The sequence below is a fragment of the Chenopodium quinoa genome, unplaced genomic scaffold (assembly GCF_001683475.1).
Source record: "Chenopodium quinoa cultivar QQ74 unplaced genomic scaffold, ASM168347v1, whole genome shotgun sequence".
Taxonomy (NCBI): domain Eukaryota; kingdom Viridiplantae; phylum Streptophyta; class Magnoliopsida; order Caryophyllales; family Amaranthaceae; genus Chenopodium; species Chenopodium quinoa.
Window position 1 is genome coordinate 3467197 of NW_018745684.1, and position 13542 is coordinate 3480738.

At 32.9% G+C, this 13542-nt stretch overlaps 1 protein-coding gene across 1 annotated transcript; it reads left to right on the forward strand.

The window, feature by feature from the left end:
• The first annotated feature begins 4615 nt into the window (after positions 1-4615).
• LOC110717734 (proteasome subunit alpha type-5) lies at positions 4616-9883 on the forward strand. The gene is made up of 10 exons (XM_021896495.1): positions 4616-4725; positions 5946-5982; positions 6094-6175; positions 6380-6460; positions 6988-7101; positions 7215-7316; positions 7604-7662; positions 7807-7909; positions 9245-9310; positions 9398-9883. The coding sequence occupies exons 2-10, from the start codon at positions 5969-5971 to the stop codon at positions 9488-9490; spliced, it is 714 nt and encodes a 237-aa protein (XP_021752187.1). The 5' UTR covers positions 4616-4725; positions 5946-5968; the 3' UTR covers positions 9491-9883.
• Positions 9884-13542: the final 3659 nt, after the last annotated feature.

Sequence of the window (13542 nt, forward strand, 5' to 3'; positions counted from 1 at the left end):
TATATTGAAAGGTTATTCTTGAGAAAAGACTAGGTCATACAAAGTTCATAGTCTTCAATGAATCCGCATAGTGGGATTAATATAATAATCATGCTTGTAAATCTTTTGATAAATAATTCAATATATCCTCTTTAAATTACTCTTTTGAATAAAATCAAACTTTATAATAGTATAACTTAAAAACTCCTTTTGTATTTAATTCAACAAGCTTTTAAAATCAAACCTTTTTTTTTAAAAAAAAAAACTCTTTAAATCAATCCAACATACTTTTAAAAACCAAATTCCTTTAAACATAATAAATAATTTCAAACCATTCAAAACAAGTTAGAAATCCATTCTCAAACATATTTATTAAAACATGAATTCTCAAGGTTAATTTATATGTCATAATTCAAAACAATTTAATTAAAATCACACAAACATGCTTATTCATTCAACAATTTCGAAGGTATCTAGCCACCTAAACGTACCTTGATTTCGAATCTCAATCAACACTTCTCACTTTCAAAATTCAATCACGATACACCTTGCAATTAACATAACTGTAATACCCCGTATTTTTGAAACGTATTTTCTAATTAATTTATTGATTATTATTTTCTAAAAAGGGTATTTTTAGTAATTTATTTTACTGTTTGAATTTTGGAGCCAAAATATATTTGAATTTTGGCGCCAAAAGTATTTTAAAACCTAATTATTATTTTTGGCTTTATTTTATTTTTAAAAACTGAATTATTTATATATATTGTGGCTAATTTAATTAAGCAAAAATTATATTTTATTATTTAATTGAGAGGTCCGAAATTCCTATTGATTGGCTATGATTTTTGGATCTTCATAGTGTGGAAAATCTGATTTTCTTAGCTAAATTATTTAGTGAATAATTGGTATTCTCTTAATTAATTATTTTATACAAAATATTTAATTTATAAAATTATTTTTAATCCCTTAAATCTAGCAAAATAACTTCCTAAATTATACTAATGTTGAGCTATGGAAGCTCAAAAATTTCGGCCACCATGGTTGGATTTTGGGTGATTTGTTTTGGTAAATTGTATTTTTAATTATCTCCCTTAAATCTATTATTTTCCTTAATTTTTATTTCCCACCTTCTAAATATTTGATCATCTTATTTCCCTACCTTATTTCATCCTTGATTATTCCCCAAGCAAACTCCTTTTGCCATATTATTTTTCATGACAACATACTTTCCTTAATTTTATTATTCTTAGTCACCTTAATATTAAACTTTCCATAAATCTTTAACTCTCTTCCCCAAGTAATTCCTTAATTCTTTTTACCATAATTCTTCCTACATTCTCCTACCATAATTCATGCATGAGCTAGCCTATAAATACCCATTGATTCATGGCTAAACACTCACACCAAATTCTATTAATTCTCTCTAATTCTCTTCTCCTTTTAATTCTTCTTCTTTTCTTGCGCCAACCACCACCAAACACCACCTCCCACCACCGGCTGCCACCTGCCGCCAACGCCGGCCACCACCGCCGACCACCGTCGACCACAGCCACCGACAGCCGCAAGCTGCCGCCCTTGCCGCCACCTTTCTTCCTCTTTTTCCTTGGTTTTTTACCTCTTCTTCTTCTCTTCTTTTATTTAATTAATTATTATTATTATGGGGGATTTATAAAAATTATTTTAAGTAGTTTTAATTAAATAAAATCAGATTTTTATTCATGTTTATGAAAAATAAATTATAAGGTTCATGTACATATAGTTGGGGGTTCTTAATTTAATTGTGTGTGATTACTTGTTAACCTTATATTAATTAAGGTTATATTTATTTGTAGGGTGTGTTCAATCAAAGTTCTTGAAGTTTCTTTTTGTATTGCTAGCAAGGATCAAGGGTACGTTTAGGTGGCTAGATACCTTTGAAATTGATTGGATTGAATAAGCATGTTTTACATGATTTTTATGATGATTGAATTAAATTGAATTGAATTATGATTTATGAAATAAATCATGTTTTAAAAAAAATTGGTTTTGATAAATGAATTGGAGGATTGATTTTATATCATGTTTTGAATGGTTTGAAATCATTATGTTTAAAGGACTTTTGTTTTTGTAAAAGTATGTTGGATTATTTTAAAAGAGTTTTTGAAAAAAAAAAGTTTGTTTTTAAAAGCTTGTTGAATTAAATACAAAAGGAGTATTTGAAAAGTTTGATTTTATTCAAAGAGGAATTTAAAGAGGATTTTATTAAAAAAACTTTACAAGCATAATTATTATATTAATCCCACTATGCATGCGGATTCATTGAAGTCTATGGACTTTGTATGACCTAGTCTTTTCTCAAGAATAGCCTTGAAATAGTAGGAGACTAGCTTGGGGGGTGTGCACACTTAGAGAGGAGATTGAGTTTTCGAAAATAATTGATTTTACTAATCATTATTATTGAGTTATTGAGTTATTGGAGTTGTTTTGAGAATTGGTTTTCAAAAAGAGGAATTGGTTTTCAAAAGAGGAATTGGTTTTATAAATCGTTTTATCGAATTATTGAATTATTGAAATTGGTTTTGAATCATGAGTTTTGGAATTATATTATTTGAATTGGTTTTAAAAGCATGTTTGCAAATAAATGGAATGTAATTATTTTGCACTTATCGTACTTAGCATATTTTGTTAATCCGTATTTCCTATTTGTTTTGGTTTGCCTTGTTTACCGTAATGGTAAGCAGTGTTGACTAATTTCAGGTGGAGTCAATAATTGAGCATATGGGAGTCCCGGGAATGTTCTTCACCTAGAATTAGGTTGTTGGTTTTTGTTTAATTATGAGTACTCATGACAATGGTTTTTATTTATAGTTATTATTAATAAAGAAAGAGTTTGAGTTTACGCTGCAAAGTATTGGTTTTGGTTAGTAGTTTAAGTAGCCTTGCGTAATCACGTGGTGGTAATATGCCTAAATCTATCTATATGGTATAATTATACGTATTTATACTGGTATTTCCGTAGAGGGAGATTTGGAGGTGTTACAATAATTATAAGGTTATCACAACATCTTTAGTCATAAACCCAAATCTAATGTGTATGGACTATACAACTCTTTTAAAATAATACTTTAATATAAAATTATAGCTTTGAAATAGGAATTTATATTTTAGAAAACTAACCATGAAGAAAATAAAGGAATAGGATTAAAGAGAATTAGATTTGCATTGGCAAGAATAGTCAGAACTTGAAGAGGCCATAACTCCTTCAATATAACTACGAATGGGGTGATTTTTTAGCTTAACTACAAGGATTTTTTGGGAGGAACAATTTTCCGTGAAATAGAAAAACCCCAAAACTGATCAAAAGTGCCTGAAAATTGGCTTCAAATGCATATGGGCCGATTATGTATGAAAAGAGTAGAAAGAAAAGAATGAAAAGGTTTAGGGAAAAAAAGAAAAATAAGAGAGAAGAAGATAATTGGATTTTGGTGTGAAGAAGAATATGAGAGGTATGAGGGGGTATTTATAGGCTCACGAATGAAAGAATTAAGGTAAGATCTTGTAGGAAGAATTATGGTAAATTTGGTTTAAGGAATTACTTGGAAAAGAGAGTTTAAGAATTAAGGAAGGTTTAGTTTATGGTGATTAAGAAATAAAGAATTAAGGTAAGTAGCTTGATCATGAAATGGAAGATAGCAAGTAAGCTTGCTTGGAGAATAATCAAAGAAGATTTAAGGCAAATAAATTCCATGATCAAATCTTTGTGAGATGAGAAAAAGGAATTAAGGAAATAAAGGAATTTAAGGAAGATACTTAAAATAGAAAACTACTAAAATAATTAACCCAAAATTATCATGAAGTGGCCGAAAATATTGAGTCTTGCTAAGCTCATATTTTCGGACCTCATAGATAGGTTTTAGGAAATATCTTGCTAGATTTTAAGGATTAAAAATGATTGTGTAAATAATATATTTTGTAGAAAATAATTAATTATAAAATACCAACTTAAACTAACTTAATTAACCAAGAAAAATCAGATTTGTTACACTTAGAAAATCCGAAATTACTAGCTAATTAAATAGGATTTTCGGCCCTTTTAAAATACAATTAGGAAGTACAATTTTGTTTAATGAAGTATCTGAAATATATATACAATTTTGTTTCTATTAAAATAATAAATGGATAATAAATCTTATCCAAAATCCAAAATGATATTTCAAATGTTGTTGGCGCCAATATTCAAATTCAAAATTCAAATAGTAAAATAAATTACTAAAATACCGTTTTTAGAAAATATTAATTAGTTAGAAAATACGTCTCAAAAATACGAGGTATTGCAAGGAATATTTGGAATCTATCATTAAAGTATAAAATTATTCATAATTAGTTTACCTTATTCAAGGTAGAGATTTTCTTACGTAGAGCCATGTCATCAATCCACAACCAATTAATTTTAAAAAAATTAAGTAAAAAATAAAACATATTCAATAGATTTTTTGAAACGCCAAAATAATATATGGACTAATATTATAAAACGAAGGGAGTATAAATCGCTAAAATTAGTCAAAATGTTTTTAGTGTTTTACTACCTACAATATAATTTTTTTTTTTAAGGTTGTAAAATACGAGTAAAATAAAAGAAAATGTTTTATTCTATATTTTGATTTTCATTTAAGAGTGCAGCGCAAGAAAGCGGTAAATCAGTGTTCATCAATTTTCCACTCTCACTACCTCTCTCGATTTCATCGCTTCCCTCTTACTAATAAGGTAAGTTTGTTTTTTTGATTGTATATCAACTTTTAATTCCCTAAGATTTTCGAATTTCTAAATCAAAATGTAATTTTCCAATCTGTCGATTGTTTTGTTCCATATATTTCATGTATTCAATCCCGCAATTCGATGCTTTGATGATTAAATAATTCTTAAGGTTTAATTGCTTAGAAATTGTGTTTTTTATTTTGCTTGCTTAGTTCGATTCTCGCAGGTTAGGGGGTTTCAATACACTGTTTTTGATCCAGAAACTATCCCCAAAATTAGGGCTTTTGCTTAGTGTTCTGTTGATTACTTTAAATTTTTGTCTGGGGTTGTTTGAATTTGAGCACAAATTTAAACTATTTTTAATTAAAAATTAGGGTTTAATGTGTGTGCAAAATCTGGTTTTGAAGTGACTATTATATAAAATATAGCCTCCTGAGTTTTTATAACAGCTGAAGTTGGAAAGGGAAAAAGAAAAATACCCCGAGCTTAAGCCTTTCGAATGTAGGGTTCGATTAGCTTATATTGTGATACAGATGGTTGAGGACTTGAGGAAGGAGGGGTTAGATTTTTGGTATTTGTTTAACGTTATATCTTATATATGAGCTACCAAGATCATTTACTATTTTGTAGATTCTTTATTGGATGGAAGAATGTTATTATTGTCGTGATTTGGCATTTTTTATGGATGGTATAGCTTTATATTGAATTCATGATAACTTTACGCTGTGGTGGGCTATTTGTGGAGAGTATTCTTCGTCAAGAGGGGGTGATGAAGAAGTTAATTGGGGATTATTTTGCATCAGATTTGTTTGTTTAGTTGATAGCATGTTCTGATTGATTTGAGTTGTTGTAAATTGGTCTTTGATGGTTGGTGCTTGGAGTTGAAAAAAGGATGAATGAAGGATTTTATGAGGACGAGTTTGGGAGTAGCAGAGCTTGTCAATATATATGGCATTGTACCAAACTTAATTGGAATTGGGTGTTAATTATACGTATTGCATAATTGAATACAACTTCTATTCCCTAACTGTACTTATTGTTTGATCATATTAGACGTTAAATTAGATTAAAGTCAAAACATTTCGCAACTTTGAATACAAATATTGACATTGAATGGAATATGGATTAATAGCTAACTATTGACATTGAATGGAATTTTAGATTAAGGTTGTTATATTTGTAAAACTTTTGAACGTTTGCACTGATCCCCCCTTTCGTCTTGGGTTCAGATAGTTGATTTCACCTAATCAAGATGTTTCTCACCAGGTAACAATCTCTGTCTACAAATCTATTTTTGGATGGTTAAAAATTACCAACTATATGCCTTGAACAATTTCTATTATGCTGACACTTTTCTGTTGCATGCTTTGAATTAAGGACTGAGTATGACAGAGGAGTCAATACATTCTCACCAGAAGGTCGGTTGTTTCAGGTTGAGTATGCTATTGAGGCTATCAAGGTATACTGTTCATTTTTACAGCTTACGTGCTATGTGTGATAGATATTTTATTTTACTGTTTTTTTTTTTTTTTTTTTTTTTTTTTTTTTTTTTTTTTTTTTTTTTTTTTGGTGTGTGTGTGTGTGGGTGGGTTGGGGGGGGGGAGGTGGTTATAGAGGATTTTAAGAGCTAACTTGGAAACTCCATTGTCTTGCCAAAATCCAGCTGGGTTCTACTGCGATTGGGATAAAGACCAAGGAAGGTGTTGTGCTTGTTGTGGAAAAACGTATCACATCTCCATTGCTGGTATCTATTCCTTCTGAAATTAGCACCTCTTCCTTTTCTAGCTGTCTAAATTTATACAAAAAATGGTCAACTTGTTCTTTTTTCATTTGATAGCTAGTCCCTTGCACTGCTTTAATTTCTTAATAATTTAGACATTTGGTCAACTGATATTTTAATATGTGAGTTTCATTATTAAAAACATTTTAAGGCTGGCCTTTAGCCTTCTGATTCTGGTAGCTAGTCGAGCAACCTTATCTTATGGTCCCATTAATTTTTGTCCTGTTTCAAATTTTGCAAGGAAACTGCATTTGTTCTTATGATTTCTGCATCACATGTGGAGTAAAGAATCTCAACTTGACTCTTTTGAAAACTTTTCTTGGCTCATGAAAAAGCTAAGTGTATGCTGATGCTAAATTTCATCAACCGTTTGAGGCAGAATCACCTAGTGTAGTTGTAAACTTCACACATGCTATATTTTATAATCTATTCAGTATTTTTGCATGGTACTCAAACGATTACCTCAAATGTTTGTTTCTTCTTTCTCTTAGGAGCCTAGTAGTGTAGAAAAAATCATGGAAATTGACGACCATATAGGATGTGCCATGAGTGGATTGATTGCTGATGCTCGCACACTTGTTGAGCATGCACGAGTGGAGACCCAGGTACTTTTGAAGCATCATGTTGTTACTATAATTTGGGTTTGCATATTAGTGTTGCATGGGGTGACTGATTTCTTTATTTCTGGTTGTTCTTGTGTCAACTCAATATGCAACAGAATCATAGGTTCTCTTACGGTGAACCAATGACTGTTGAGTCAACTACACAGGCTTTATGTGATTTAGCTCTTCGTTTTGGGGAAGGAGACGAAGAGTCCATGGTAAGTCATTTGGTTGGAATTCCCAATTGCTGTTCATTCCTCTTGTTTATTCTTTTTAAAGGAGACTCTATTTTCTGTAAGTAAAATCAGCAGGAGGATCTAGTTCAAAACATGCAAAACTCTATGTTTACATGAAACCTATGTTTTCCTTGCTGTATAGTGCAGATAGCTCCCACCCTCTCGTAGTGGTTTGATTTTTTAAGTTCTCATATCAAGAGTTGAGTTTTCAACTACCTAAATATTTAATGGTCACTCATCTGTTTCTAATGGATTGTGTGTTTGTGCAGTCTCGTCCTTTTGGTGTATCTCTCCTCATTGCAGGTCATGATGAAAATGGACCAAGCTTGTAAGTCAAAATTTGTTGAAATATTATGAGCTCCAACCTTTTTCTAAATGCCAGTTTTATAGAACTTCACTTTGCCTATAGTTCTGGTGGCTTTAGGGGGTTGTCTATCTGGATCTTAAACATACTGCTCATCTCTGTTTGTAGGTATCACACAGATCCTTCTGGTACATTCTGGCAATGCAGTGCAAAGGCTATTGGTTCTGGTTCTGAAGGTGCAGATAGTTCCTTGCAGGAGCAATATCGTAAGGTATATTTTACTGTTTATATGTACGCCAGATTTGATTATTTTGATCCTTTGTCTGCCAGTATTGAATATTCACAGAACATGATATACATTTCCAAATTCGTTGAAGAGAAAAATGTGACTATAATTATGAAGAATTTTGAAGTTACAAGAAGGCATCATCCTGTAAATCTGTAAGATCACTAAAAAAGCCTGAACAAAAGTATAGAAAACGAGAGAATCTTGTAAGTATGATCAGAAGAATTCTTGTTTGAAATTCTCTCCTTTCTTTCAGTTCACGGATCCACCAGAAAAGCCATGCCACTGTAAAACCTTCCAATCTTTTTCCCTGTCAGGATTGACTTATGAGAAATGCCAAGGCTTGAGCTGGGAGTCACTTTGTTTCCATTGACTTTTGGGAACTTTACGCCACCGAAGGTTGGTTGATTGGGAAGCTGTATAGCAAGGAAGGGAATTAAAGCAGCAAAGAGTAGAAGACTTGTAGAGTGTAGAAAAATCTCTTCTTGCCTAAATGCTTCTTCTCACTATTGAGCTTCTACTTACTTAACTACAGGAAAAAAAATAAGGGGCTTTGAATCACTCTTATGTCAAAGGGTATGTGATTCTTTAGGGATCTACTAAGTTACTTCTCCTCCTTTAATGTGTGATCAGAAGTCCTTTTTTAAGAACTAATGATTACTCCTTCCTGGGTTGGCTTACTAGGTCTTGAGTGGCATCAAAAGGAGCAAGGCAAACCACCCCTTTCTACGCTATTCCATATTCAGTACATCTAGTTTGGAATAATTAATCTTCTGTGGCCACAAAACCCTTATAAAAGCTAGGCAAGCATTTCTCGAAGGAACTTCCTCCCTTTTACCTTTCCACAACATAATTAGGTAACTGCAAATGCGCCATAATAGAAAATTAATAAGCAGACTGAACCATTGTTATTATAAAAACAATTGATCCATGGAAAAGGTGCTGTCTCAGAATGCAGCTAGAGAATAGAGATGGTTGTTCATAACCGAACATTATTTAGGCCACATTCCCTGATGATTGTCATCAGTGTTGAGCCTACCCATACTGGCTGGCCTAAGGCCTTAACCTTCTTCCGTGCCTTGGCTTTCAAGGTAAAATAGGCTAAAGGAAATGGAAAAGTATGGGCAGATTTTTGTAAATTATATAGAAAGATATACACAGTAAGCTGAGGACTTCCACTCTTAACGCCCTGATACCCAGAGAATGAGAAAACGATGTCTTGTTTTTAAATAACTCTGTTCACATTAGTGTTAATGATTTTGATTATTCTTTATGTCTCAATCTTACATAGCATAAACATGCCTCTGCTTCCCATTGCAGGATTTAACTTTTGAAGAAGCTGAGACTATAGCGCTTTCCATCTTGAAGCAGGTTATGGAGGAAAAGGTAGTGCTATTTTCCTGATCAATATTTTGTTTAGTTGTGGCAAGTGCATGTATTTAGTGTTCCAATCTTATTTTTTCCCCTTGTTAGGTGACTCCAAACAATGTCGACATTGCAAAGGTCTCCCCAACCTACCACTTGTATTCTCCATCTGAAGTGGAGGCTGTCATCGGTCGCCTTTAAGTTGTACTCTGCCAGAAGCTGCTGTGCCTGTCTTCAGTCCTGATTTCTCTCTTGATGCTTTGGTTCTCTCTGGTTAATGAATATTGCCAGAAACCATTTTGGGTTGTTGTTTGAATGTACGTAAACAATTTGAGGTTCAAAGCTGTTCTTGTACTGTAGTGTATTCTGTTTTGCCAAGTGCCCGAAATTAAGAGGAACTCAAACCTTACAGAAACTGAGACAGGAACGTAGATTATAGGATCCTAGAATTACTGAGACAGGAACATAGATTATAGGGTCAAACTAATTGCAACTTTGTAAGTCAAGATTCTATCCATTGCTCGTCATCAGCAGGTTTCAAATTGATGATTTTTTCTTTTCAAAAGCTGAGATGGATTTTTTGTTGCATCTTAACATTGCTCTAGAAATTCTCTATTAGTATTTTAAATTTTTTCTTTGACAACGGCTTTATTTGCATTAGTTAAAAACAAAGTGGACCAGCAGAACTTGGAACACTAGCTTTTGCAAACCAAATTAAAACAAACAGTATAGCTGGTAATTTGCTCTCATCGGAGGACCTAATTGTTGGATGAAATCTTAAATGACAACAACGAAACTTGTTAAAACAGGCAATGGCGAAAAATTATGGCTAAATTAAGAATCTTATATGATGAATTATCTAAATGACCTACAGTTAGATTTTTTTTACTCGAGATTTTTGGCTCATTTCAACAATTTGAATCACATATTTAGTGGTTCGGTATCCTTTTGGTAGGGCATTCATCATAAAACTATGTTTTTGATCCATAGACTAGTTAACGGCTACATTCACACTCTATATCTCAACCTCACTTACTCCGTATCAAACTTTAAGCCCAATATTGTTGTTCCTAGTTACGGAGTATTACCTTTTACTCTTGTAGTAAATTCTCAATCACTACATTTAGTATTACACTTTTGTTTAATTTTTTTTTAGGGATTTCTAACCTAAAATTTTACCAAAAACAAATACGAAGTAAATAAAAAGCAATGTGTTTTTTGTGTGGTTGGCTTCACCATGTAGTCGGTTGACACCCACCAAAACACTAACCGAGTAATTCTTATTGACTGAGTAACCCCTGACCGACAGAATAACCCTGACCAGATAACTCTTAACCGAGTAACCCTTAAGACCTTAATCGACCGATAACTCCCGATCGATCGAATAAACTCAGAATAAGGTATGAAACTCTATGAAAACCTTTTTATTCATTAAAAAAAAAAAAAAAATTCGAAACTTGAACAAATATGAATAATAGACCTTTCTAGAGAAATCAGGGAGAAACTTGAGGAAGAGTCCACCCAGAAAATCATCTTTCGAGGGAAGAAGAAGAACGAAGGTGAAATAATGGGAATAGTGAAGAGCTGCTTCTCATTCGTGGTGGGCACTGTTTGCGGCGTTTATATCGCCCAGAATTATAAAGTTCCTGATGTTCAAAAGCTCGCTTCAACCGCCTTGTTCATGGGTCGTCTCATCGAGCAAAATTATCGTAAGCCCAAGAAATCTGACGAAGATTAATCAATTTTTCTGGAATCATTCAATTCTAACAGGTTTTAAAATTTCTTATTAGGGTTTAATATGATTTTTGTGGGTAGTTGTAGTATAGTATATGCAAAACTGGGCGATTTAGCTGAATTTTTGAGGTGGGTTATACTTGGATTTTTGTGGGAAGTGTCAAATATTAACTATTATTCGAGTATGTAAATTTTGTTACTGATAAAGTTGAAGAAAGTTTTGTTCTTGACAAGTTTTTGAATTTAAAGGTTTCTTTTAATGATGAAATTGTTGATGGTGTATTGAATGAATTATGATATTGTATGTGATTGTACACCAATTTCATAGAATTGCGAAGTTGATATTCTAGGGATTTGATATTTTTCATTTTTTTTCATAGAACTTGGGCTGGCGTAAGCCTGAGGCTATAGTTTGTGTTTAATCATACATACTGTCTGATTTTTTTTTGTATCGTCTCGAAGTCATTGTATATTGTCTGAAAGGATGTTTCAAATTTTCCACCTGGTTTCCTTTCCTTGTACAGTACTGATCAAAGATGATGTGCAATTGAAATAGGAACAATGAAACTTTCTTATTTTGCTGCTGTTGTTAGGCAATGTAGGGTGCATTTAGATGCAACCATCAGCGTAATACCAATCAGCATTTCTGGTTTTAGAATGCACTTTGGTATTTGGTTTTAGAGTGCAGTATGCACTGCATATTAAGGGCAAATTGTGGGAATGTGGGATGTATTCTTAAGTTTCTTGTGAATCATTAGAATGACTTATAGCGGAAGCTTGGATGGTGGATCATATTGTGAAACTTGATTTGTTATTAGATAGAAATCTATCAGTAAGATTCAGCAGCTTGAACTCCCTTCTCTCTTTTCTACCAGCCTTCTTCACTCTCATAAGAAACTGTATCTTCCTTGAAGTTGCAAAAGGCTTTGAAGGCCATAACTTCATCCCAATGAGTATTAAATTTTACTTCTGAAACTTGTTCTTAAGGTTGTTGGGGCTACATGACTACAAATCCTGTGTTTTTGCCTTTGAATTTTGTATACTTTATTGGCTTCTTGTAGGTCATGTTATGATGCCAATAATGAGTGGCAGAGTGGTGCAGAAATTGTAGATGCCTTCTTTGTTACTATCCTTAGAATCTGCTTGCTAGGTATACTGTCTTGTCATTGTAGGATTGATTGATCAGAACTCTTTTTTGATCCTTAAATTGCCTTAGTTGAAGAAACTCGGCTATGAACTGCTTTGACAAGTCTGCATGACATAAGTTATGCCTAATTGGCTTTTGCTTATGGTTGAGATAGGCTTAATCCATGGTTTGGATGATGTATACAACTAGGGCTTGCCCACCCATGAACATGTCCTGCTGAGTGCTGACTCTGAGCCTGACAAACTATATGAGGTATCAGGGTTTAAGACTTGAATTTAAATCTTTCGGAGTACTAATTAAAAGAAGATTAACATGTATGCTGTCTATCCGGTGCTAGTTGAATGTACAAGCAAGTTTATTGTGAATCATTGGGATGAGTTATTGGAAGCTTTATAGTGCATTCTAACTACTACTGAATCATAAATTTCTATCAAACAGATTAAGCAGGGAGAGGGCCTAGAACTTTCCTATACTTGATCTTTACCTTGCGAGCTATTCCAGCTACCTTTGGAGTTGCTTGAGGCTTTTAATGAAACCCACCCCTTCTTAAGCAGTGATTAGTTTCACGACTGCCTTTTTTGCCTGTCTTGCTTTTACTTTGGTGTTGTGTATCTGTTTGGTCTGAAACAACTGTGCATGACTAGTTCTTTTCCTCACATCGGAAGTTGAGTTGTCATAATGCGTTGCAAATTTGTGATTAGTGTATGCAGATTCCTTTTGCTCTTAACCTGTAGTATCTTAGGATTTCATTTCGACCTCTTTTCTCAACTGTCCAACAAAAAATTTGGAACTATCACTAGAAAGCTGATTATGGATTGCTTTGGTAAATTTAATGCATGAAAACCTCATATGTCATCCTGCATTATATAGGATCTGACCAGTGTTGCCTCGAATATGCTATGGCTGATTGGCTTTTGCTTATGATCGAGATATACATTGTATTATTGGATTTTTTTTTGAATGTACATTGTATGTTTGGATGGTGAATCCTATATACCTGTAGATATTAGGCAATCAGCCTCTTTTTCGCTGTGTAATCACTTCACTATGTCACTCTTCTGTTCATGGAGTTTCTGGATCTTCAGAAACAATTTCTTCGGTCCAACCCAAGTTTAGCTGGATTCTCATTGTAGTGTTAGCCTACAATCTTGGGAAACCCTACTTACAAGGGAAATAGGGCACAATAAAAAAATATACTCTAAAAGATATTGCACAGAAGTTATAATTAACTTTTTATTAATAGAATTACACTCTGTAGAAATCAATAAATGTTCAAATTTCTAGCCTTAAGTTTGTCTACAAAATTACTATTTCATCAAGTTGAAACTGATGTTTCCCTTGAAAAAAAATCAAAAGTTGTAACTGATGTTAG

Coding starts and splice junctions, on each gene's coding strand:
- LOC110717734 (XM_021896495.1), top strand. Junction 6,176..6,379: donor ATGCTATTGAGGCTATCAAG/GTATACTGTTCA, acceptor GCCAAAATCCAG/CTGGGTTCTACTGCGATTGG. Junction 7,102..7,214: donor ATGCACGAGTGGAGACCCAG/GTACTTTTGAAG, acceptor AATATGCAACAG/AATCATAGGTTCTCTTACGG.